General features: G+C 41.9%; 1 protein-coding gene across 9 annotated transcripts in view; it reads left to right on the forward strand.

Moving 5' to 3' along the window:
• NHSL1 (NHS like 1) overlaps positions 1–26,660 on the forward strand; it is a 183,796-nt gene that overhangs the window by 70,018 nt on the left and 87,118 nt on the right. For 2 of the 9 annotated variants that reach the window (XM_027689942.1, XM_027689950.1), the window contains exon 1: positions 5,759–6,409. The exons of 6 other annotated variants lie outside the window; for them this stretch is intronic. In XM_027689942.1, the coding sequence (XP_027545743.1) occupies positions 6,205–6,409 (205 nt within the window). In that variant the 5' untranslated portion in view covers positions 5,759–6,204. Of the gene's footprint in view, positions 1–5,758; positions 6,410–21,506; positions 21,544–26,660 lie in introns of those variants that run through there. One more of the 9 variants, XM_027689964.1, reaches the window with a different exon arrangement.

Genomic DNA, 26,660 nt, shown 5'->3' on the forward strand with positions numbered 1-26,660 from the left:
TTGTGTTCCTTGCTTGATTCCTCTCTCATAGTAAGAGTGGTCATTATCCCTATGTGCAACTGGTGTTGAGGGGAGAACCAGGTCCAGGTTTGCCTAGCACTTTGTGGAAACCGCCACTCTGGTTTTACAGAATTTCCTTACCAAAGTAAATGCAGCTATTAAATCAGAGAAAACATTGTCTTCTCTGATGCAGTGAATCCTTCCGGGCTACAGAAGTTGAAAGAAGGGAGGGAGGCTGTGGTGCAAGGTACATCATATAGACCTGTCCAAAAACTGGTTTATCCTCTGCAGGATAAAAGATTGTCTGCAGTCTGATTCCCCCAACCCTTTTTTTTTTTTTCTTATGGACTTAATAAAGTTGGAAATGTGGATGGGATGCTTGAAGAAGTCCTACAGTGTACAACTCTCTCCTCTTTTAGGTGCTCATTTATGGTATGGTGTATTTTTGGAAAAAATAAGTTGGAGAAAAAACCCCCTGTAGTGGTTTGAACCAGGTTTCCCCCTGAAGCTGAAAGTGGTAACCCCCAGGGGGTGGTGACCCTTGGGGCTTGACCCAATCGGTGCTCCTGCAAAATATAAACATATCTCTGGAGACTGGAAAAGAAGTAGTGGTACTTGTTGTTGGAAGAAGAGGTGGCCATGTTGTAGAGGCCACGAGGAGAAGGGGCTCCGGCCCCTTGGGGGCCTCTGCCCCCCCCAGCCCCCAGTTGGGGGGCTGCAGGGACTTGGAACAGTGTTAGCTGGACTGAGTGCCTGTGGCTAGGAGCTGGGGGAGTTTTCTCCCCTGTAAGCAGAAGTGGGAGACGCTGGGAGCAGCGACGGAGCAGCAGCAGAACAGCAGCGTCCGAAGAGCAGTGGCAAGGAGCCAACTGATAAGAACCAAGAGAAGCAGCAGATGCCGGTATGCAACTGAAGCAGACACAGAGTTGTGTGAGGAAACGAAAAGAGCCAGCAGCAGAAAGCAGGACAAGAGACCCGAGCCAGCAGCAGGAAGAGAGTTTCGGAGGGTAAGAACTGGACAAACCAAAACCCCCAAACTCGCTAGAGACCCCTCTGAGAAAGAGGAGAGGGTGGTGGACTGAGTGGAGTCCTAAAGTGCAGTATGCACTACAGAGAGGAGCTAAGAAGCTCCGGCCTCCTGAGAGCTCAGCCAGGATGGCCAAAGGAATGTGTGTGGAGGGGGTGACCTTGGGCTTTCCCCCCCCCTTGCTGCAGCTTCAGAGAAGCTGGCAGCCATCTTTGAAGCAGAGCACAGAAGCTCTGTGAAGGGGCTTGATTTCCCCTGAAGATACCAGACTGTCACGAAGACCCCCGTGCTTCGTGATATGACCGTGGTGGAACGACCTTGTCTGGGGTTACGTAGTCCACGGAAAGACCCCCGTTTTGAAGACGGAGGGCCGAGAGGGGCTTGGAGACCCCCCTCGTGTGTATTGGCAAGGATCCAGCTGCAACTGCTGCCTGAAAGAGAGGAAGAAAGCCTGCTGCCTAGAGAGACACCTGTTGCTCAGAGACTGGAAGGGGTCTTTTCTTCTTCTTCTCTCCTGGACTTTTATTTGGAGGGAGAAGAGATTTGGCCCATTGTAAATATTACTGTCATGATAGAGATAGATATAGAGTTAAGATTGTATGCAGTGTATTATAGTATTTATTTATGTGTATAGTCTTTGTAATATATTCCTTTCCCCCATATTGAGTCTCGTGTTTTTGTCTGGAAAACCCATCTCACATAGGGTTGAGAATGTGGGAGGGGGGCTAGGAATCAGAATTGGATTTTGGACCTGCTCAAACCATGACACCCCCAAAGGGTAAAACGGGTAGCAAAACAGAAATGTAATTTTCTTTTCTAATTAGGGCATTCAAGGGCTCTGTAAGGGTTGTGATAGAAACAATTAATAGGCATTGCTTTTGAGTGAGACAGGGCCTACTTAAGTAGGTCGCAAGGCTGGTAGCCAGGAGACCTACTTTCTTTTCTTAGCTTTGCTGCTTATCCTTTCTGTGATCTTGGGCAAGTAACTTCATTTTTGATCCTTTTCTTTACTATTTTTTCCCCTTGCAGGTCCATTCACTCTGAGAGTTTCTCACTTATGAACTCTACACAAAAAGGGACACAGCCTTGACTGGAAGTTTGAGGCTTTGTTATGGTACCACAACATGGCTGCTTTGCTGTAAATAATTATGCAGGAATATGGATTACTTTGTGGATTCCCTTTGTGAGCATTTCCTAGGGTACTTGTAAAACAAAGGCATGCTGTAGATAAAAACCTCCAATGGAAGACAGGTTGACAAGCTTTCAAAACTGACTGGAATTCCCACACATCTCTGGCTTGAAGATGATGAGCAGGGTTGGGGAGGTGACCATATGTAGCGGATGTGGTGGTGTTGGGGCAGTTTGTGGGATGGAGGGTTTCTTGGGGCTGCTGGGGGCACCCTCTGCCTTTCACTGGCTGCATCAAGAGCTGTGTAGCAAAGGGTTGAGTCTGCAGGCAAGGTGTTTTCAGTGGGCTTTTGACAATGCTTAATCCAAATGGCTTTATGACTGGCTGGTGATGAGTTGTTACCACCTGAAGGAAAATACCCAGGAACCCTGAGGTGTCCTCTCAGGTGTTGGAGCAGTTGCTGTTCCAGGAAGCTGTAATTATGAATCATCCATGTTACTGTCTCATTGAGTCATGAGAAATGATAGACTAGGAAATGCAGGAATTAAATTAACATGTGAATTCTGCCAAAAACCACAGCCCAACCAAAACCAGAGCACGTCTGCGGAGTTTTGGTGTTGGTTTTTGTCTTTTTGCTTTGTTGATTTTTTACACTAAACTGAAACCTTTTCTGTGAAACTTTTTTTTTTTGTTGTTTTTGCTGGCCTTAGGGGAATGCAGTGGCTGTGAGCCATGGATGTGTGTTTGTTTAACAACTTTTAGAGAATTCTTTGACAATCAGGCTGTGATAGATGGTAAAAATCCTGATGGCATGTGAGGCTATGCATATTTGCTCTTGTTCACCTCTAAAAATAAAAAAAAAGGGAAGGTGGGAGAAACCAGTTTAGCTTTCTCCTTCAAACCCTTTGTTTCTTATCCTGTGATTCCCTTATGGGTTTTTCACTGAGATGGGTTTGTATTAAGTGAAACAAAAATAATGCCTTAATCTTTACATACATAACCTCGAAAATATGAAGCCTATATACTTGTATGATGTCTTCATAAGGGAGAAAATAGTCAGGTTGGAAATTGGCTAAGCTTATTAGAGATGTACCTTTTTTTCTCTTAAATGGCTTTGTAGAGTGTTTTACATTATTAAATTTAATCCTCTAAAGTATGTCAGATGCTAAAGTTTCCAACTATGTGGCCTTGCACTTGGCTACTGATTAAGGCATGGATTAACCTGCAACAGTTGCTCAATATGTATTCAAATGGCAATTGCTGTTTTCTCTTGATCTTGGGTAATTTACTTTTGATGCACATGTACAACGATGTATGAAGCTTCTTGTCACCTACAAATAAAAAGTGTTATGTGGTGATGACAGTGTCGTGATCTATCATGATGAATCTTTTCTTGCAATCCAATGATACCAAACTCTGAGCAAAGCATTGCACTACTCTGTACTTACAGTAACAGTGGAAATGTTATGGTCAATCTCCCGAAGCAGTGTTTTCACGCTTGCATCACCAAGTTGTAACTTCGCACCATGATGTAAAGGCAGAGGTTCAGATAGGTCAGGATAATTCCTAAAATTAAATTGCTCCCTAGACTCAGGGCAGCTCTCTGGGATTTACCCTGGCATTCTGTAAGGGTTTCCTTCTTGCTGGTTCCTCTAATCTTCTGATTCTAAGTAGTACAGTGAGATGACTGTGATCCTGCAGTTCCTACCAGGGTTTTTATACATCTGGCTTCGTATAATTTAGCCAGTAATAGCTGTGGGAGTTTACAGTTCTCTATACTTTTCAGTACTGGCAATTCCAAATGTTTTCTCAAAAGAAATAAGTTGACTTACTTCTATTTGAAGCATGGTCTTTGATTATTTGATTTTTACATTAAATCCTGCCTATTTATACATTAACTGCCCCAAAATGGATATTCTAGTGTTTGGGTCTCTAGGGGTATGTCACTCCCCATTCTCTAAGTCTTCTTTTAAGAAAAAGGCCTAAAGAATAAAAACAAAATAAACACCCCAGCCCTACACAGGTCTCTTGTCTCATCAGGGATGGGCAGTGGTTGACAAAGACAAAACTCCAGACTAGAAGGACTTCATGACACAGTGAAAAAAGCAAATGTTAGCAGTGCTTACTCCCATTTGTGCACCTCTGCAGTCCCCTCCACAACCCCACTACATCACCACTGACTTTGGGAAGTGGTGGAAGACCCAGTATGTACATATGCATTACCTCGTTGGGTGAGGTCAATTTAAATGCAGCCTATTAAATTATTTACAGAAGACAGTTGGCCAACCCATTGTGCTGTGTTAGTGGGAGCCAAAGGTCACTTTGGTGTGCCTGGTTGATTCATAGGGTAATCTGATACAGTACTTAGCTTTTTGCCTCCCAGTCAGTGGGTTAAACCTTATCCTCTTATTATGAGTCAGAGAACCATGAGTTTCAGCAAAAGCCAGAGCCTTTGTTTTTAATGGTTTTGAAGAGGCTGTGCAGCAGAATCCAGAGGGCTGCGATAGCATCTGCCAGGGGGTTGGGGTGGGTTCTGCAATGGTGTAAATCTGACTGAGAGCTTGGGAGCTGGAACACTGTACCCTTGTTTTCTTAAGCTGCTTGTCCTTTTGCTAACATAATCTGCAGCAGTTAGGATGTTAAGACATTAATGTTTATTCTTCAGATAGGTGGCGTGTTTTTGTGTTTTGGGTTTGTTTTTTTTTTCCTCTGGGTTCCTCACCACCAGCATCTGCTTGAGGATTCACTGAGCTGATTTTACTGGATGTCTTACACATTCAAGTCTATTATTTTGGTGCAAGATAGAAACCTGTGTGCTGTTTTGTCAACTTACATCTTGGTGACAAATTCTGTCAAAAACTGTGGGTATTGGGGTGCCTTGGTATAACCAATTTCCTTGAATGCTCCCCTTGCCTCTCCCCCATGCATGCTTATTCCCTCCTAGGAGCAGCGTTGGTTCTGGCATGCAGGGCAAGCACTGCAGCTTTCAATAGTGTCTGACTTTTTAAAAACTTCACGCTGTGGAGTGCTTTTCCCAGCTGCTAGTTTAAAGAGAAGGTGGCAGAACATAACACAGCTGGGAGTGAAACCTATTTTATGAGCTGCAGTGACTCCAGGGGGAGTCTGGTCACTAAATATCTGCTCATGCACAGGTTTGTTTATGTCCATGCACTTGCATTTAGTTTGTTTTTAAATGTGCTGCCAGATACAGGGGCACTAATGTTTTCAGCACACTATTCAGGGTGCTTGTGGTGTGGACAAGCTCCAGGATTTTATTTTCCCTCTCTCCAAGTCCACAGAGGTGCACAAGTGCTTTCCTATTTCTGCATGCAGAGTTCAGAAGTTTGTGCTGCCACTGAGCTGGCTGAGAAAAGGAGGAGTTTTGCTTCGGTGGTTGTGCTTTTAGGAGAGCGAGCCTATCATATTTCACTCTAATCCTAAGCGATAGCCAGGCAGTCGGTTTTATTGTTAAGAGAGCCTTCCTGGAGCTCCTTCACCAGGCTTTTCACTAAAGGAGAGCAGGGCAGCCAGAATGAAGAGGCAGAAGTGTGGTCGGTCCATTGTCCCTCATGAGCTGTGCCATGCCAGGGAGTGATCTCTGCCTGTTCTTCCCTCCTCGTGGGCTGTTTTTGATGAGCCAGAAGAGAGGACTGAATTGCACGCAAGCTCCTGGGGAGCGATGCCAGGGCGAAGAGTGGAGCTACAGTTTTTGTTCTTGAGTGGAGAATGGGGAAAACGCATGCCTTAGTGCTATATTCTGCTCAGCCATTACATGCTTCTCTGAGCTGCTGCAAGGTGCCACTTTCTGCTGCTTTTCTCCCCTTTGTTTTCTTTGGCAGCTCCCTAAGTGCTGTATCAAAACAGCTTCAGGGGAGCTGCGCTGGCACAGTGACCTACCTCCATACTGGTGCTGGTTTAAATGCAACAAGAAGAAACCTGGACTGAAGTTGGATTGAATTTGTTTAACCTCCCACGAAAACCACTAAGAAAGGGGACAGGAACAATTTCAGAAAAGTCTGTTTCAAACCAGTAGCTGGTTTAAAAGAAAATGAAAAAGGAGTGTGTTTCGAGATCTTTCAAACTCAAACAAAACCCAGGCTCCCTCTCGCGTGCTGTCAGCTGGATAAATTTCTCCTCCTTGTCAAGGCAGACAAAGAGATTGTTTCGCAGTGATGGTGAACTCTCCTCCATGTGCCTGCAGCAGGTAGATGAGGATGACGAGAACTGGATCTACAGGAGCCAGCAGAGAAAAGGTGATTCACTTTCTCTTTAACCTTTGCAATTGCTGCTGAAGTGTCAGCCCCTGCTCCATGCTTCTCTGTCCAGCTGCTCAGGTCCCACTGGGAGCTGGGAGCTGCAGGTGGGGTAGTAGGAGGAGTACTTTCCTTGGCAGCACAAAAGCCGAGGCGCAGCACTGCCTTGCCAAGTTTTTTTGGGGGGGGGGGGTTAAAACTGTGAAAGCTTATAGTAATCAATGGGGAAAGCCTTTAATTCCCCATCTGGCCAACATAAAGGTACTGCTTGTGTGGAGCATAGGTAAGTTTTGTTTATGTTTCTTGTAGCCAATAGTCACCAGCAACAGAGCCTTTGGGCCAGTGCTGCAAGAATCTCTCCTCAAATTGTGGAACCAAAAGCCATTTAAGACTCCACTTCTAACAGACTGGGTGGCTTTTTGGATGACTGCCTCATGGTCCTGCTGGAAAACTTTAAGTGTATTTTCTTTTATGAGGGCAGGTTGAGAAGCGGTCCCAGATGCAAAATAAAAGAGAAGATGAGATAGTGATGGGAATTGCTCCACAGAGAGAAGGAGGGATATCTAGGATATGAGATAGCTCTGAATGAACCCTTGAAATACTCAAACCTGGAGTATATTTGATATGAGATTTTGAAAAAGTACTTTTATTTTTTGTGTTTTCTTTTCAAATGGAGTTTGTCAGGTATTTGTTCAAACATACCTCATATTTACCACAAATCAAAATAAATTTCAGAAGTTTACTCTTCTGAGATGGTGAGCTACAGTTAGCCGTAGCTGGCTGGCGGGCAGTGGGTTGTGTGTGTGTGGTTAAAAATACTCAATAACGCCGCTGATTTGGTTGTAATTTCTCTAGTGCTGCCAGAAAACTAGTTTGTTAGTAGAAAGTGTAAGGTTGACTCAATTTTGTTGTAAGGTCACTTTTGTAAGAGCAGGCAGGCTCTCCAATGGCATTTGAACTTCAAAGGGCCTTTTATTTCTTTTCATTTCTGGGAGCAGTTAGTAGCTATTTGACCAGAATTTCACTTCTGAGTCAGAATAGATTGTGGCTTTAGTAAATGGTTTGTATGCAGGAACACTAACACAGGATGTATATGCTTGGGCTTTGCTCCCAGCATGCTAGGAGACAATTTTAATCTGTGCTTTGAAGGTTGTTTTTTAACCTCTTTTGCTGCTGAAAAACTTCTAAAAAGGGAGTTTGCATTTGCAACCAGTGGCTAATTTTTACTTCTGATTGTTGGTATCTTGATATTGTAGAGCACTGTCAGATACTCTTCTAACACCTGTGGGATCTTGCATGCTGTGGATCAGAAGAACCACCCAGCCCTGCTGGTGAATGCTACGTAACTTCCATAAGGTTTCTTGTGCTGCCTTCCTTAGCCCGTGCTTAAGCTATGGGGCAGAGATGGGAAAGGAGGCTTTACAGATGGATTAATGGTGTATTAATTTTTCTGAGTGATTTACATAAAGAGCCCATTGTACAGGCTTGAGGGGGAGGGAAAAATTCCTCCCATAATTGGTCAGCAAGCTATGAAAGCCTCCCTGCCTGCCTGTAGAGGAGATGACAATATGTAATTTTTGAAGGGAAGGTGAAGGGAGGTATAGATTATGCAGGGCTTATTTCCTCTTTGCAGGGCACAGTTTGACTCAGCCTGTAAAATCTGCCTGGATCATAAATCTGTGCATTTCTGTCTGATCAGGATCCTTTGCCAAACTGGCAGGGATTGCCAGGGCCGAAGGGAGTGTGGAGTTTCATATACTCAGGCAGGAGAAACTTGTTATGACTGCAAGTATTTTACCCTGGACTGCGAGTCAGACTTGCACTGTGTTGGAGCAGTTTTGAGTATCCATACCTGGCAGAGTTGTCATCTTAGGTTTGTGTTCAAAGGCAAAACGTGTGTGATAAATGGCCTCTTGTGTTCTCGAATTCATTTGCTCCACTGGACTGTTGCATTACTGCTTGCCAACCTTTGTAAAACTGAGGGCTTAAAACTGTATTGTCTTTGGTGCTTGAATTAACCACTTCACTTAAATTAACACAAACTAGAAAGAAATGAGAGGCACAGCAGACTGAAAGGATGGCTAGTTTTATATAGAAAACCAAACTGTCTATTTTAAGTGAGATGAAATTTTAATAGTTTTTCAGCTATCAAAATAGTTTTTCCTCAAATTCTTCCTCAGGTAAATTGTTAAAAAGATGAGTCTGACAAATCACTGGCTTTCCTTCAACCCTCTCCTTTGCGTAACTGTGTGTCTAAAGGCAGGAGTGTTAACAGAAGCTGGAAATGAAGGAATTGTTGTTGTTCTTTCTGAGCTGTTTCTCTTCCTGTCTTTTTAAACCTCTTATTCTTTTGCCACTTCATTGCTCTTCCAGGCTCATATTGCATTCCCGCGAGGCTGCTCGGTGACAGGCACAAGGCAGCATGTGTTGCGTGGTATTTCACCAGCAAAGAGGCTAATCTGCCTTGGCTGCAAATGGGAGCTTGCACACAGTAGCAAGCAGAGAGATTGGTTGGATTTGTCAGTTTAAAATGAGCAAGAAAACAGAAGTAAACAGTAACTACGAACTTAGGGCACACCCTGATGTCCTGCGTGTGTGGAAGTCAGAGGCTGCTGCTGCGTTATTAATTTTTAAAATGTACACAGTAGTGCAAGGTGTTTTGGGAGCTGGTAGCACCAATCATACTTCACATTTGATAGCTGTTAATGAAAGAGATGGTAAAAGTTGACAGTAAAATAAAGTTTTGTTGTTTGAAACACTTCTTGCTCAGCCCTCTTCCTCCTCAGTCAGTTGAAGGCCCTTTGAAATGAGGGCACACTGTAGCTCATGTTTCTCCTCTTTAATCAGAATTTTTAGTTCAGATTTGTTACTTTTTTGAGTACGAGGTATTTTAAGACTGAAGCTCAGAGCAATTTTTTCCTTTAAAAAACACATTATTGAAAAAAGACTGAGAGAGGTATTCTTTGAAACCAAAGCAAAGGCTCTTGTGCGTGTAGCAAAGGGTTTCTGAGGTGTGGAAGACTGTGACAGTCGTTTGTGTGCATCCGTGCAGCTTACCACGAGTATGACATAGCAAGTTAACTTTGAATAAAGATAACACGAGTTAGTTCATGGCACAGGTCGGTCTCATGATATTTACTTTGATTTTGCAGAAAAGGAAATGAGTCACGTTGCAGCATCAGAACTTCTTACCAAGTTTTGCTGACTTTTTTTTTTTCCTTTCTTTCTTCTTTGCTATTGGTTTTGGGTGTTGGAAAAGGAGAGCTTGTGCCCACAGCTCTAGGCAGTGTTGCCTTCATGGCTGGTGCTGGTGATCTCCCTGTTGTGCTGCTAGGGATGCAGAGAAAGATGTTCCTCTGGAACAGTTAAATATGCCTGAGCTAGTGACCTTATTTCTCCTGTTATTTCCCTCCAACAGTGATCTTCTGGCCAGGTGTTGGGGAAGCACAACTAGCAGTCAGGTCTGGCCACAAGTGGCAATGCATCAGAAGAAGTGTTACCCAACAGGGAGGTTATCCCCCCTCTCCCCTCAGCTCCTATCCCTGCTTATTGCTCTGATTTTTTACCCACTCCCTCCATTTCACTTGGTTGCTTTCCAACCTTTCTGCAGCATGAGGAAGTTAAAAGCTTTGTCTGCATTTTACTGAAGGCTATACTACCTGGAAAACTTATCTGGAGTCATTAGTCAGAGAAACCTTGTTTCTCGGGTAACTACTGTGTTTTAGTGACTGATCAAACCCTGTTCAGCAGGTGGGAGCCACTGGCTTTCTGCTGTCTGCTGGCCAAGTCTCAGTCCTTAATATTGAAGCGTGTGGAATGCTCATTTTTTTCCTTGCAAAACCAGTCTAAATGTGAAACTTTGTTTTAATACTGAAAGTCCTTTAAATTCATGAGTAACTATTGGTGGGCTCAGCCTTCGTGTCCTTGTGGTGTGTCTGATGGAGCTAACCCTGACGTCCAGATCACAGCTCTGACCAGAAACTGTCAATTAATTTCCTAACCACCCACAGTTTATCATGGTCTGAGAACATCACACTTACCAAGGAGTTAGATTTCCATAAAATGAACAATTACTGAACTTCGGTCGCAGTAGCAGTATTGGCAATCCCTTATTATGCCAGTAAAAGATGTTCTTTCGCTATGCCCATACTACCTGTGGTTGGTTTGAACATGTACCCCATAAGTCTAATACTATCAGATGGGTTTTTCTTCACATTCCAGAGACAGATTTGGGACTCAAGACCTTTGTTTTTTTGTAATTCTGAGGGGTTTGTATTTTCAGCGCTTCCTGTAGAAACTCAGGATAGGGATAGGTAACTCTGATGTTATCTAACTGCAGCGTCAGAGTGTCACCTCAGTCTTTAGTCTAAATAATTTTTTAATTCTGGTTTTTTAAGTCCTGAATACAGTTTATGAGGAAGTTTCAGGAACAGTGCAGTAATCACATGTTTTTTTTCAGTAATGAGATGTAAGAGTACCAAGAACTACTAAGTCCTCATAAGGAAGATTACTGAATCCAGACTTCTTGTTGCTATTCTAATGTAAAATCATTTTATGGGGCTTTTTTTCCTGTATGTTTTTGCACAAGATCTTGTGTTCATGGGGGGAAAAGTCATGTCAGTTACTACACAGGTAAAGGCCCATAAACCCAAAGGGAGCTGTTAGCATTTGTAGAAGCTATAACATGATGAATTGTAGTGCTGGGGCATGTGTGTCTGTGAAAAGGATTCTTGAAGCTTTGGGCAAGTCCAGAAATAATAATTTATGAAAACCTCAAAAACCATTTGTGTAAGAGACTGGAATAACTCCAAAACACATATGATTTATATACCTTTTTGTGAAAGACTTTTAAAAATAAATTAATATTTATTTATAGACATGCAGTTTTGTATATATAAACACACATATACAAATCTAAATGTTTAAAAGGAAAAAATAATGAGAGATTTGATCCAAAGACCAATTTTCTGTCTTGTCATACCTTTTCCTTTTACATGTTGGAGGTTCTGTGTGCAAAGATAAAATTGGATATAGTTCTATGCATTTGTAACAATTTTTCTGTATGGTCAAGTTTATGTTGTAATATTTGTTGTTGGAACTGTTGGATGATGTGCTTTTATGGAAGCACAGCTGGAAGCAGAGATACTACTTACATTGCTGAGGTGTGCACTTAGCATGTTTGTATCGTGGCACAGCAGAGAGTTTTGTAAAACTTTCATGATATACACTGGCAACCAAAAGTTTTCATGCTGGTGGAAAACAGCTGGGGACAGTCAAAAGTCATGCATTTTAACTACAACTTGAAGTAGCAACTGTTGCATGTTTGTACATAAATGCAAATTTAATCAAAACTTTGCTGTCTTTCCCATGTCTTCTGGTAATGCCTAATGGTAAATATTGCCATAGATGGGAATCTGAAAGTGGGTTTGCTAAGCAAAAATTTGTAAGAAACATTTGTAAAAATTTGTAAGAAACAACTTTAAGTAAGAAATTTGTTTAAACCCACATCTCTACTTTTGCTTTATCAAAAAAACCATGGATCCAGCCATATTTCTTCTATAAAATCCTTTCCAGATGCCAATTCTTTGCTATTTTGGAAGTGCAGAAAATCTTTTATTCAAAAAAAAAAAAGTAAATTCTTTGTTATCTGATCAGAATGCTCCAGGTAAAAATAGAAATAAGAAAAAAAAATTGCTGTGGCCTTATACATTTGCTGAAGTCCTTTCTTCTTTCTCAGCTGCTATCCCAATATGTGTTTTTCCTCTCCAAGAAGTAGTGACTGGAGAACTGCAGTCTGGGCTAAAGGACATTTCCTGGTAGATTTTTTTTTTTACGAAGAGTTGTGACTGGTTTCAGTGTCTACTCCAAGAGCCATAACCTCTTACTAATGTAAGTTTACTGTGTTGAAGAGTCTTAATTTCTCAGGGGACTGTAACATATTTTATGTTAGGATGAAGGAGCTGAAAGGAAGAACGGGCTCGTATGGTGTTGCTGTGGAAAATCTGTGTATTAGAGCTGCTGTGAGCCTTTGTTAGACAAAGGGGAAGTTCACTGCTGGTGTGTGAGAGCTCCCAGGGCAGATGTTCCTTCTGGGTAGCTCTGTGCTGCTGTGAAGTGAGACCCTGACTGTTTTTACCTTCAGCAGTGCACCTTGAATTTCATGTGCTGAGTAGCTCCAGTCAGTTTTCTTGGCTGGTCACTGTAGAAGACCATAGTCTTGGGAAATGCAAAAAAATTGATAGCACCTGACTTACCTATGTGTTTCCAAAGTTACAAGGACATTGCAACCCAATTTGTCTTGCAGTTTAGCTTTATGTGCTGTTTGGATTAGCATGGTAACTCGTGCAGTGCTCTGCGTATCATTAGTATGTCCTTTGCTTGCTTCTTTGCATTCATGAAGAATTGCACAGGGTGCTGTGGTTTTCCCTCTGAGAGTGTATTGTTTTGAACTTTATGAATGGTTTCCAGTTTTATTTCATGATGCATAAACTTCTATATACTTTTATACACTTTATATACTCTCTTTTGTTCCCAGGATACCTTCCAATGTCCAGCTAATCCTTAGGCTGAAAAACTTGGGGCAAATGTTTCCCCTGGAGTAGGGGTCAAAACTGATGTCTCCTGACCTTCTCATTTTATTCTTAGCTAGCTGTATTTTATAAAGCAGACTGGATCTTTTCCAGTGATTGTATGCAGTGTTTGAGCTGAAGCAACATGCTATATATGCTTTCCTATGCACTGCTCATCAAGTAATGGAATACATGAAAATTTCTGTCCCTGTGCACTCGTTAGCCAATGGGTTCATGAATTGTTCTCTCAAAATCAGGGGACCTTTGTCTCCAATGGTCATAGCTCACCATTCTGGCAGGTCATTGCAAATATGACAGCTACTTGTTTTTCCTCCAATCTGCTACAAATGAAAAGAAAGTTAAAGGTTAAGAATGTGGTTAAATGACTAAAGTTGATGAATTTTGGAAGAGTGTATTTAGCTTCTATTACAATATTTGGAACAATTAAAAAGAGTAGATTTGACTGTTTGTGATTTAAACTGTGAAATACGTTTTTGGCTTGTCTTTTAGCTGCAGAATGTCAATAAAAAATAAGGAAATTAAACTCTATGTTCTCCATTCACCGGTTTGTTTGGTTTTGCTGACATTACCTATTAACCCAATTCATCTACCAGCCTCTCTTTCCCATTTGTAAGTAGAAACCTCTGAGTTGTCTTTTTCTTTTTTTTTTTTTTCTGGGGAATTGAAGTGTAAACTCTGTTATAACCTTATTGTGCAGCTTGTTGTTCTAAAGCCTGAGCTGAAGTGGTCTGTTAAAAAATAAGCTTTAGGTGCTTATGATATCTGCACAAGGTGTATTTTCAGCGTGTGAGCCTGTATGTTAGACACTTAAGAGCATGGCATATCTTCCATCCCAAAGAAAGGTAATTGATATGTGCACCCTCTGCTCCTTTCAGAGCTTCCCTTACATATGGCATGTTGGCTTCTGCTTGGCACTTATTCTCCCTGAAGCCATGGATTCCCTGGACATTGAGTAGTGTTCCAAAGGCAATTATGAGCTGTGAATTAGGTGCATTGCAGCTGTTGCATACCCATTCACTCAAAACTAAGAAATCTGAGAATTGCATAGAAGGCTTTCTGTAAAGTTGCTCAGAAGTTGTCAAATCAAACACCTCAGCAGAGGGATTTACAGGGCTGCATTTTGCATGAGAGTAGCACAGGGGGATGTTAAATAGAAGTTATTCCTGGTCACACTTTCTCCAAGGTAACACAGGTCCATAATGAAGATGCATCTGTTTATATTGGAGGGGAGAGCGGAGGCCTCTGCCCACACCTCTTCCCAGTTCTTAGATAAACTCTGGGCTGTGCCTATGAACTGTAGTACAAGAAGCCATGGTTGATAGTTGGCAGGTGAGGTTTGATAGAAATGGCTCACTGAAGGAGGCAGGGCTTGGCCTCCTCACTACTTTGGAGTGCACCTGCCCTCTGGGCACCATGTGCCTGGATGCACACAGCATGTCCCCATCAGTCAGGTCCCATCAGATGTGCTCCTGTCATCTGCTGCCTCTCTTTCCTTTTACTTGCTTGCCTGTGTGAGATTTTGTTTTTATTTCCCTGTGACTTTGTTTTATTTTGCACATGCAGGCATTTGCTCCCTAATGCAGCAGAGATGCTCACAGTTCATATATTAGGCTTAATACACTGAATCACAATCTTGTAGGCACCTTGCTAGTGACTACATTAATTAAAGAGGGACTTCTGGAAGAAACAGGCTCTTAATTTTCGTTCTGTCATTCATGTCTAATTTTAATGCCTGAAATAAGTATTGTAACTAATGAATAGTGGAGGCTGTTGCCTTTTAGAAACTGAAATTTGTTTGTACTTCCTTGTAATTTCCATGGAGTCTTTTGTATCTTTTTCTCCCTTGTAGTCCAGACTGCCAAAGAGCTGATGAGTAAAGGGTGACTGATTACAGCATACTGTACACTTACACGGGAACTTTCACCCAGGAGTTATTAACTCAATTTTATTAACCTTGAGTAATGCATGTAATACCATATACAATGAATATAGCATTTTCATTTCAGAATGAAATGAGGTATTGTGACATGCAATGGCAGAATCAGGTATTAAATTCTATGTTTGACTTGTAGCCAGTTTGACATGGTTTTGCAAAGGGAGATGTCCTGTGCTCAGCAGCACAACTCCCTTCCACTGGGGTGCCGGCTGGCTATGACAGTGGAGCGCTCAACACCAAGGGGGCTGCAGCGCTTCCACAGTCTCTATCAGATTGTGGTTCAAATGGGATTGTCAGGAAGGCAGCAAATTATTAAATTAATCAGGCCAAATGAGGAATAACCTGTTTTGTTCTGTCTGCTCTGTGCTGACAATTCTCACACATGTGCCACAGTCTCAGTGAAGAAGCAGTTGTGATTCTACCCCAGGGTTGATGGCAGAAAACATCTCAGGGCTGTCTTAGGTTTGTAGCAAGGAAAGAATCAGAACAGGTGGGAATTCAGAAATAGTTCCCATTGCAACACACATGTGAAGCTGCAATAATGTACAAATGGCTCTGTCACCCTGCCCTTGTTAATGATGAGAATACTGGCTCGGTTTGCTGTCCGAGGACAGCACATGCTCAAGTGCCAATTCTTGTAATTCTTTTTCAAGGACTTGGGTGTATTTTGGCCCATAGCTTTAAATCAGAACTGCTTAAAGTGCTGCAGGTTTTATCTCATTATTTCAGTGAACTATTTCTGGTCTATTAGCTAAGCATTTTGATGGTGTGAATGAAAACAACTCCCCAGCTAGTACTGTTGGTGTGCTTACACACTTGTACCCCTTAGGTCAGAAGAGAAACTGATTTTTCTCTTTATTGCTTTGTGTTGGTCTGGGGTGTGTTTCAGCCTTGGGGAGTTTTTCTGATAAAAGACCATTGCTCTGTATTTGCTTACAATGTGCCATAATTGTGTGTATTTCAGGAAACAACCTGTTCATTTCTCCTCCTCTTTGTGGGATGCTGCAGCTGTCTTGGATGCCAGGATGATAGTGGGGTAATTCATGTGTCTTTTGTGCCGCTCCATGGTTTTGGTATTCCTGGTTACCCAAAGGTGGCTTCAGAGCATTCCACTCAGAGTGACGACTTGTTACCAGGGTTAGTGAAATACTGACAACATCAATCTGAGGGAACAAGCCCTTGCCAGCCTGTGGCAATTTTCTGGAGCAATGCACAGGTGACTGGGCAAATGAAAGTGCCCATGAGGGGCATTTTTGCTTTGTTTTAATAATAAACATTATCAATAAAGTCCTGTTACATCTATTAATCAAAGCTAATTTGGCACACCACCCTTGCAAAACAATAATCCTTCTTTTATTTAGGAGCAGGTCTTTTAGCAGTAGATTGAAATTACTGGATTGCCTTTTGTTTTCCCAGGCTTTTTCTTCAGAATTTCTGCTCTAGCCTCACTTTAAATTTGCTACTGTCAGCCACTGTTTTCATATAATTAGTTTTCTTCTGGTCATGTGGGAAGCCTCTGGTCCTACCGGCACAACAAGGAATGCACTCTTTGTTCAAATTCTGTGGCAAAGAAATTCCTGAATGAATTTGGAGAAGTTGGTTACAGATTCCTTTCTTGACCTACAGCAGCTCTTAAAAAGTTTTTTACCCTTTCTGTGCCCTTTGTCTGAAGAGTAAGGCAAACAAAAGATAAGGCGAATTAATTCATTACTTCATTGTGTTTGTTTTCTTCCTCACTTAAGGCAGAAGACAGCCCATCCCTAAAACCATTTATTTTATTAATTTTAAGGCCAAGCATTTTGTGTCTGCACCTGCAGACACTGCTGGGTTTATTACAGAAGAACTTTCGGTTTGTAATAATCAGAAACCATAGCACAATTTCACTAATACTATGTGTAGTATCTCATTGAAAACTCCACCAATATAGCTATAACTAGAGTAGGAATAAAAATAAAGTTGTTTCATTGAAAATCATCTTTTGATGAAAAAAACAGTCACATAGACAAAGGATTTAATTTTGGCTCCTGAATTTACATAGGACTAAAGTGGAACTGTGTCCCTCCTTCAACTAAGAGGTCATTGCTTTAGATTTAAGTCTCTAGAAAAACAACTTCAAATTGTTTCAGAGGTGTTATTGGAAGAAAGTTGTTTTGGGCATACATTTTTTTCCAAAATATTTATATTGGTTCTGTTCATCCCTGTTGCTTAGAAGTACTAAAAATAATTTTTTTCTTCTATATTTGAATATTTGGAAAATTCTGTTTCTCATGCCAGTCTTGAAAGGTGCAACAAGGCCCTGTAGCTGCAAATCTGGGAGTGTGAGAGTAGCTCTATATTAGTTGTTCCACTGATAATTTCAGAAGATCCAATCAGTACAAGTCACCTGCCTGCATTACTTTTTGCAGGACAGGATACATCTTTTTACCACTTGCTATGGTGAATACTTATTAATTTTAGTTATTTGAATTAATTATGGTGTTACTTTAATTATTCACATTGGATTCTGCTTTAAAGGACATACTTTCTGCCTGATCATTTGAGTAAGTTACTTATTTCATTATGTTTGCTATGACTTGCCCCAAATGAATTTCTTAATCTTAAATAATTTTTAAAATATTCCTTTCCTTCCTTTTTTTTTTTTAATAATGGCCCATCTTCGCGAACGAAGATTTGGGGAAAGGTCTTTTACCTTTCCAGCCTGCGCAATGGATTTTTTTTTAGGTGAGAGGAAACTCCATCCTCCGTCCTCAAGTAGAATGGGTAATATAATACATTCTATCAACTGCAAGAGATAACAGCAAAATATTTTTCTCTTGCTTTGGAGTTACAAGAATATTTGGTTTTAGTTACCAAAAAATGGTTAAGATCTTTTTCACCGGTGCTCTGTTTCCAAGTCAATGCTGCCCCTTTAAAGATATGCTGGGGCTGACCTGACCTCTCTTTATCTCCCCTGTCTTATCACCAGTGGGACCATGGGGCCTGAAAGGCTCTGGGTCTGTGTTTCCTTTTTACCTAGTGCTTGAGCTGCCTGCAGACTAAATGGTGTTGGGTTGTGTCAATCCTCAAATTGAAAATTTTATTTTTACTCCAGCAGTTTTCTTTGGATAGTTTTTCAGGGTGGGTTGTGGGGTCCTTTTGTTGTTGTTTGTGTTTTATGCACAATTGGAAAGGGAAGCATGTCAGAATGATTCAGGCTTTAGAAAAACCATGGTTGGCACCCATCCAGGGTATCAGAAACGGATTGCTTTGGTTCTAAAAGGAAATAGGGCTTAATTAGATGTCCGAACAGCCCTGCTAGCTGGCAGTCTAATTGGGATGCACTTTGCTGTGCAGCAACACACGAGGCAGCACAGAAGAAGCCTAAACCCTCGTCATTTTTCTCTATGAGTTGGGCAGCTCTGATCTGCATTATCTGCCATGCTCATTTTAATGGTACAGTCTTTAGTATCCAAAAAATAGTGCAAGTATGTACATATTTTTATTGGATTTATTTCCCTCCATCCTGTTGCATTTTCAGATTAGGGCAGCTAAGAGAATCAGCACTAGTGATGTATGTTTCAACAAGGGGAAAATGACTGCGGTGTTTCTTCTAGTTTGTCTCAGAGAGCTGATAGACATTTCAGTGAGTTGAGAGTAAGGGTAAGAATGAATTACGTGGTTTGGTGTTTCAAAATTCCTGACTTCATGCGGTTAAAACATTTCTATTTAAAAGATCATGACCAGTTCCTATTAAACATGGATATACATGCACAGTTCTCCATGTCAGTCATGGTCTCCTCTATGGAGACAGTCTATTTAGCATCCATTCAGTAGGAGCAGTGCCTCCCTGAGAGGTGGCAATAGCAGATGGCCTTATGGCAGCCAGGAGAGGTGCTTCTCCTTTCATGGAATAGATGTGGTGGGATATGTTCCTTCACATTTGTAGCTGTCTCTTCGTATGAAAGCAACATGTAATGCTTTACAAAGTCAGTATACTTTGTAATATGACTGCTGAAAGATATTTCCATGTTATTTCCACAGAATTCATCCAGGTGCAACGGGGAAATCTGGTTCCCTAATGTCACAGGCTGCAAAATGAGATGCAGGCAGTAGGAGAACCAGTTCCCTGATGGGGCTCAGAGCAGTGACCAGGTGTGACATCCTGCAAGTGTCGCAGCTGCCAGAGAGAAGCCAGGCACTTGTTCAGTTGCTGCAAATGGCGAGGCAAAAGAAGAACTGAGGCTTAGACCCCTGCCTTCCTAGATGGCAAGGTCCACTACCTTTGAGGCACTCAGTGGGGATACCAGGCCTCCTTAGTTTTGTCTTTGGAGCACTCATAGAGTCCTGACACACTAAAAAATGTAAAGCAGATGCTAGACTGCTTTATGCCTGTCTGCGGTTTAATCATTCTGCTCCCTTCCCAAATCTGTGAATTTTTATATCACTTATTTATTAATTTTTTTAACCATTCCCTCTTTTCCAATGGACATCAGGAAAGTGGGGATCCCTTTCAGCCTTCTTTGCTCTCCTCCTGGTGAGGGTAGGAGGGGGAACTGGTGAACAGGACAGAGTGCATCCCCTGAGGAAAATACACTTCTTCAAGGGCCCAAACCTTCCCAGCGGAGTGTGTGCCACCGGTGTTACAGCCCAGAGCAAATCAGACTTTTCAGCAATTTAATACCACGTTGTCTCTAATCTGTGTCTTTATTTCTCAGACAATATTGTTGCATAGCTGGCTTCCTCTTCCTTGTTTTATTGTCAGTTTTTCCCACTGCCTATGTGCAGAATGTACTGCTGGTTTTGTTTCTGGATAGGGGTTTCTTTTGTTTGTTTGGGTTTTGTGTGGTTTTTTTGTTGTTTCTGTTTGTTTGTTTGTTTTGTTTTGTTGTTTTGGGGCTTTTTTTCTACTTGTGTTTGTGATTCCCCGAGAATCAGTTGTGTCCTTTCTTAGTCCCCAGTGGAGTGTTGGCAGCTGCTCTCAGTCCTGGTGATTATCACTGATGTGCTTCTTACTTCCTCTTCCAGGTAATTAATGAGTAGATTTAACAAGATTAGACCTTAAAATCCCTCTGGTATCCAAGTAACCTTCCTCCAGCTACAATATGTTTTTGTTTATTTTGCCTCCGTAAACTGTTTATTTCTGGAGCCCTGAAAAGAGTTACAGTAGGAAAGAGTACGTGCATGCCTGGAACACCAGAAAATGGAATTAAGGGGAAAGGGCCCCTTTGCTTCTCAGAGCATAAGGAAATCTTGACATTAGTCTGTACCCTTTCTTGCAGGATTTGACAGAGAAAAGGTGGGTTAACCTATATAAAAGCTCTTTGGATTTCAAGCTGCTCCGGTGTAATGTCTCCACTTTTCTGCCACTGCAGCCTGCTCTTAGTGCACTCTAAAACGAAGTAACTTTTCTTACATGATGACAGATACTTGAAATGTGATACTTTAATATCAAAGCCCAGCTAATGGTACTCAGCATCTCATTAATACTGCTTCGTCTGAACTGCTGTTTTTAAGGCGTCTAAACTGTTTTTTTTTCTGAAGCTCCACCCAAAGATAACGTGTTAGCATGTGTTCTTTATTTTCATTTGGCTTTACATGGAGGATTTTAGGATTTGTGCTTTTGGAGACAGTTGCAATTCTTGTTTGTTCAGCAAGATGGGTTACCCTGACCCTTACCTTGTTCCCTGGTTCTTTGCTGTACAAGGCCAAACACTATAAAAGTTAGTTAACACAGCAGAGTTGAATTTAGACCCAAATACTATGGCTGAGCACAGTGCTGGTGGTAGCTCTTTGTGACCCTTATAAAATAAAATGCTTACAAGGTTGTGTGCTTCTATTCCTGAAGGTCTCCACTGCAGAAACAGGGCATATTTAAGAAATCTTTTTAAGCCACAACATCTCTCATGCTGAGCAGAGAAATCATAGAATGGCTTGGGTTGGATGGGACCTTACAGACCATGTAGTTCCAACCCCTCTGCTACGGGTAGGAACACCTTCCACTAGACCAGGTTTCTCAAAGCCCCATCCAACCTGGCCTTGAACACTTCCAGGGATGGGGCATCCACCAGCAGCCTTAAGGCACACAGATAGGTATATACAGTATTCAAAAAATAAGCATTTTCTCTAGCTTGACTGTTCAGATACACTTACGAGATTTTTGGTTATTAATTAATCCTATATTTATAGATGAAATAGAAATCTGCACAAAACACTTTCTTAAGAGAGGCCAGACATATATTCCAGGGGGAGAAAAAATTTAAAAAATCACAGAGCAGTCAGTAATTTGTAAGGAACAGATGAGTGGGATTGCTGTGACGTATTTCCCTAACGCTGACCCACTGACAGTCATAAACTGAACGCACAGCGGTGACAAATGCTGACAGATGAGCTGTATTGATCCTCCCCAGAACTGCCGGCCCGTCCTGTGAGTAGCCCCTCGTCCACACCCGTTTCCCGCCAGGCTGGGCGGTGCGGGGATGCTCGGGGGGTGCCCGGAGGGGGCGGGCCGGGTGGTGGTGGGGTGCCCGAGGGGTGTCCGGAGGGGAGGGGGCGGTGCGGGAGCCGCCGGCGGGAGGCCCGGCTCCGCCTCGCCGCTGCCCGCGCCGGCCGCAGGATGTTCTGCCTGAAAGGTGAGGGTGCTGCGCGGGAGGGAAGCGGGTGCCGTCGTTCCCAGCGGGACCTTTCGGTCCGGCGGAGAGCGCAAAGATTTGTGGTTCCTTTTGTTCCAGCGATGCGCATCGCCGCCCAGCGTGATCCTGCGGGAAGGTGCCGGACCAGCCCGGCAGACAAAAGGCCGTGCGGGCGCGGTGCGGGCAGCGGGGCCGCGTCCGCAGGGGCTGCGTACAAGGGGGGTGGGTGGAGGGGTAGTGCTGCTTCCCAGGAACTTCTGCAGGGGCTTCCTGTGTGGAGCATCTCTGCTGGTGACGCCGCACCACGGGCGTATTTGCCTTTATTTGTTTTTTTTTTCCCCCTTGTATGGGTGAGATGTCATGAAGCGCCCGGAGAAGAGCAGAGAGTTGATTGTGCTGCGTTATGCAGATGCTTGGTAGAAACACAGCTGCTCTGCCGGGTGATGCTTCCTCTCGCTTGGAGATGCTGCAACAAGAGTTTTTACGCCCTATAAGATGTTGTTATCTTTTTAATTAAACTTCTTAAGAACGTGGTTCTGAAACTAAAAGATTAGGAAAAGCTTACTGGTTTTGGTTTTGTTTAGCGCCCATATTTCTCTTTTCTATTAAAAATTGATATTACTGCTACTTTTCTTACTCGAGTAAGATAAAAGCTGACACCAGAGAGCTGTTGTAAGGAAGGGTGTAGGAGATGTAAAAAAACATGATTTCCTTGGGAAAGAGTAGCAATTAATTACTTCAGTGCTTGCTCAGTGTTTTTCTCAAGTTAGCTAGGGACATGGTTTAGTGGTGGACTTTGCAGTGCTGGGTTAACAGTTGGACTTGATGATCTTAGAGGTCTTTTCCAACCTAAATGATTCTATGATTCTATAAAACGTTGACAACTTTTATTTTACTACTGACTTCTATTTATGCAAAGTTCCCACTAAGGATCTTGGTAGAGTTGCCAACCATAAATTAAAAAAGATATTAAAGTTATTTTCCTGTAAATTTCAGAGGAGTGATTCAGTGTTTCTAGAGAAAATCTTAATGAATTGCACAACACAATTTCCTATGCAGTAGTTTATCTTAGTTGTTCCTGTGTACAAAACCCCTGCACTGTTTAAAGTTTTTAACTCCACAACAAGAGGTTTTCAATTCACAACAATTCATCAGATCACTGGAATTACAAAACAATAGAAGATGAAACTTTTGTTGAAGTATTAACTTAGCGATACAGGACAGAAGTTGATGTTTAAGTCAAGAGTATAAATAGGTATAAGGTTTTCAAGCCAGTTGAGTAACCAGGCAGCTAAAAAGACTGAGACTTCTGTAATCTAGATTGCCTGACTGAAAACGAGCCAAGGAGTAAAGTTTTCAGAGATTGTCCTATATGCAGCAAATGAGCTTGTACAGAAGCAAAATATTTTTGTTGCACAATAAAATGGAATTATGATAGGTTTTTTTTTTTAAGTCTTAAATGTATAGGAAAAGAATTCTCAAAATGTTTAGGTTTTATTTGTGAATAGGTTGCTAGTTACAAGATACAAAAGTCCATCTAAGGGTTCATCTTCAAAGCAGTGAAGGTACTGGATAGTTGTGGTGCATAGCAGTGTATTTTGATGTGTGCTAATTCCTTCCTGTTTGCATGCAGCCTATGTCACCGTGCTTTGCTCTATTTTGTTAGTTTGGAGTAGACTTCTCCCTACCTTGAGTAGCAGCAGTTACTGTGTATTACGTTATTATGCATTGAAAATCATGATCCTGAAATAATTGGCTGGAGTGTTACCATTGATAACCTCAACATGGAAAGGAGAGACGATGTTACACACCAGTCCTTTTACTGGCTTGATGGTAGCCTGCATAGGAAGGAGGATTTACTTGTCTCTTAAACAGCGGGGCACATCTGCCTTTCAGGTGCTGGTTTGTTTGGGCTCTGAGGGTGCAGGGAGAAGCAGTGTCATTGTTCAGGCCAGCTCCCAGCAGTGTTTTCTCAGTCTGATCTCTCAAGCAGTCTCATCGGTCTGATAAATGAATCCCAGGTCTGAGTCAGTGTACTCATTGGGTGTGGATGTGCTGAGTGTGCATGGAATGGGTGATGAAATCCCCACTCTAATGAGCTCTAGGGGCCTGCTGCCTCTAATTTTTATTTTTTTTCCAGGGGAAAATAGGTGATCAGACTCAGGTGTCTCTGCCTGTGCATGGCAGGTGACCCAGTGTCTCCTGCTCACAGGCTGACCCAAGTTCTCCCATGCTGGCCGGGGTGCCAGCCTGCCCTCGCACCGCACTCACTGCTTCAGCACAGCCTCCCGGCTGAGCCCCATCATGGGAAACACGGCTTGTATTGGTGTTTGATCAAAACTAGGTGTCTGCAGCAGAGGCAATACTGCGGGCTAATTATTGATCTTCTGGACATAGATAAAGTACAAATGAAATATTTAAATAAATTTTCCTGTAAAAGAATTAATTCCTAGAAATGTCATCAGCCAGTTCATTGGTATATGCTGAAAAAAATGAGCTCACATTTCTGTAATATTTGCCTAGAGTTTCTGTTTCCTTCATAGCTTTCGTACAATGAGAATAGTGCCAAGAAGTGCTGTAAAGCAGGCATGTATCTTTACTGCTTGCCTGCACTTGGGAAGTATTTTCCGTCCTTGCTTGTCTTACAGCTGTGAATTTCAGAGGGCAGTCTTTTATACTAATAATAGCAAGAAATTATGATAGAAGCTATCAGTGAAAAATCCCAGGCATGTGCTGCTTGCTCTCTGAAGAGGAGTTCCATGCTGGAAATACAGATTTTTTATTTATTTATTTATTTGTAAAAGATCACAGGAATGCTCACCAGTTATCTCATCTGTTCTGTGCATGTAAGAACATTCCTTGGATTCCTTTCTTGGCAATTTTCTCATAAAATATCTAGTGTTGGAAATCAGAAACAGATTTTCTCTGTCTTTAAACAAATGTATTTTCCAAGTTGCACTAGACAAGAAAAAATATGTACAGGTCACTTTGTTTTTTCTTTTTTCTGTTTAAAGTTTTACTTTTTTGTGTGTGTAGCAGCAGGCCAAAATGAGGATGGGAACTTCAAATAATCTAAATGAAGGAATCTGTCAAAGTGAAGATTCCTGGCAGAATTAAATAAGTTTTGTTTAAGCCTGGGATTGATCTTCTGGCTTTTCTTCCTCTGTCTTAATTTCATTTTTTTTTATTTCTGTCTGAGTTATGTGTAATTTGGAATGGGACCCATTCTTTTTGTAGTTGTTTTTTATATCATATACGTTATTTTTTTAGGGTGAGTAACTTTGAGGACATTTCTTATCAGCAATTCTTCAAAGTATAAAGGCAGTTTGAACAAACACAGAATTAGTACAAACTGAGTTTTAGGTACCAAGCATATGACTTTAAGTTTAAAAAAATCTACTTCTGAAAGAAGAGCTCTGCTGTTTTTCTTCATTTCTCATGTATATTATGGAGTGACTCCTTTTGCTCTTCTTTTTCCAGTCTTTTTTTTTTTGTGATTGATCGTCCTATTCCCACTCTAGTGGTTGATTGGTTGGTTCATATCGAGACTGCTGATTCTCTATCCACCTATCCGCTGAATGAAGTGTTCATAGTTACACCTGTGTGAATCCTTGGCATGCCAGGAGAGCCACGGAGAGCTCTGCCAAACACATTGTATTCACATGCTGTGGAAAAAAATCCATTTTTCCTTTATTGCTAAAGAGGTGTTAGTGTTTAAGACTGTGTAGAGTTTCAAGGTTTTGTTCATTTAATGACAACTTTATTGTATCACACAGAAGGAAGGAGGGGTACAGAGGTGGGGAAGGATGCGTCTGTGGCTGAGTGTGGTTGACAGCATCTGGTACAGGACCAGCCTCTCTTTGTCAGGCAGCAGTGAATGGGAATGGCTTCTAACCGTGCCTGGAAGTATGGAATGAAATTGAACATATCAAAAGGAAGATTATAGGTCTGGATAATAACATTCTTGCTGAAGTTAGTCAATGCTCATAAATACTTAAAAGTAGAAATGTATATTCAATACCATTCAAGTACTTCACGTAGGGCTACAGTCCTATTGTGTGATGTACTTAACACCAAGTAAAACACTGTTTATGCTTGGATTAATTTACAATCTAAATGCATTGGAAGAAGGCAGCATATACAAAAGCCAAGTGAATTTCCAAAGGTAGTGGAGTGCCTGGATGGCATGGTGCCTACCTGGCTTGTTTCTTGGCTGTTTGTAGCAGAGTGGGCAAATAGAAACCCCAGGGAGTACTTGTGCCATGCCGACCCCTTGGAGGAGAGTGGCGTACCCCAGCTCTTTTTTCTGCGATTCAGAGGGTGCCCATAAATACATTCGATTGTGTGTGTTGTTTAACTCCTTGGAGCTGTTGTATTTGACTATCTCTGAGGAGACCACCAAACAGCACAGGCACAGAACCTGGCGGAATGAATGCCTATTGTTTGCTGTGGTTTTGCTTTGCTTTTTTTGGTCATAGAACAGGGTGTGGGCGCCTATTTTTTCCGTTGAATTTTTATGAAGGCCAATGGCAACGGGTGAAGCAGGGTGAACATATTCAGGCATTAGATAAAAATCTCTTCTGGCAGGTACACCAGCATTTCCCAGGGCACATGGGCTTTTACCCTAAAGTGGTATGGCGACAAGGCAACTTAGATTCAGCTGCAAAATAACTTAGTTTTGAAGCTCTCCTTCAGTAGGTCTTTAGCTGATGATTGGAAATGTGGAGGTCATGTGTAGACTGCTGTATGTGCCTAGCTTTCAGTACTTGAATTCAGCTTGTGCTTTTCAAACACAGCACAGTATAAATACACACAGACAAAAATACTTGATGCTTGTAGTGCATTAGTTGACTCAGATGGTGTTCAGTCTTTAAGACTATGGAAATTGACTCCTTTGTTGTCACAACTGTATAATTGAGACACAGCTTTTCTTTAGATTCTGTTTTTACTTCACATGTGCACACTCTGCCTTTCTGCTCCGCATCTGGGTCTTTACTGCGACTGCAGCAGGAGCTGTTTGCACAGTTCGCACAGTGCTGAAATATGAGGAGGGCCTGTTGGTAAACGATTCATAGGTAGAGAGAGCATCTGCTGTCTTCCTTGACCTGCTAATGTTT

This window comes from Neopelma chrysocephalum, unplaced genomic scaffold (assembly GCF_003984885.1).
Source record: "Neopelma chrysocephalum unplaced genomic scaffold, ASM398488v2 Primary Assembly neopelma1_23, whole genome shotgun sequence".
In the NCBI taxonomy this organism is placed as follows: domain Eukaryota; kingdom Metazoa; phylum Chordata; class Aves; order Passeriformes; family Pipridae; genus Neopelma; species Neopelma chrysocephalum.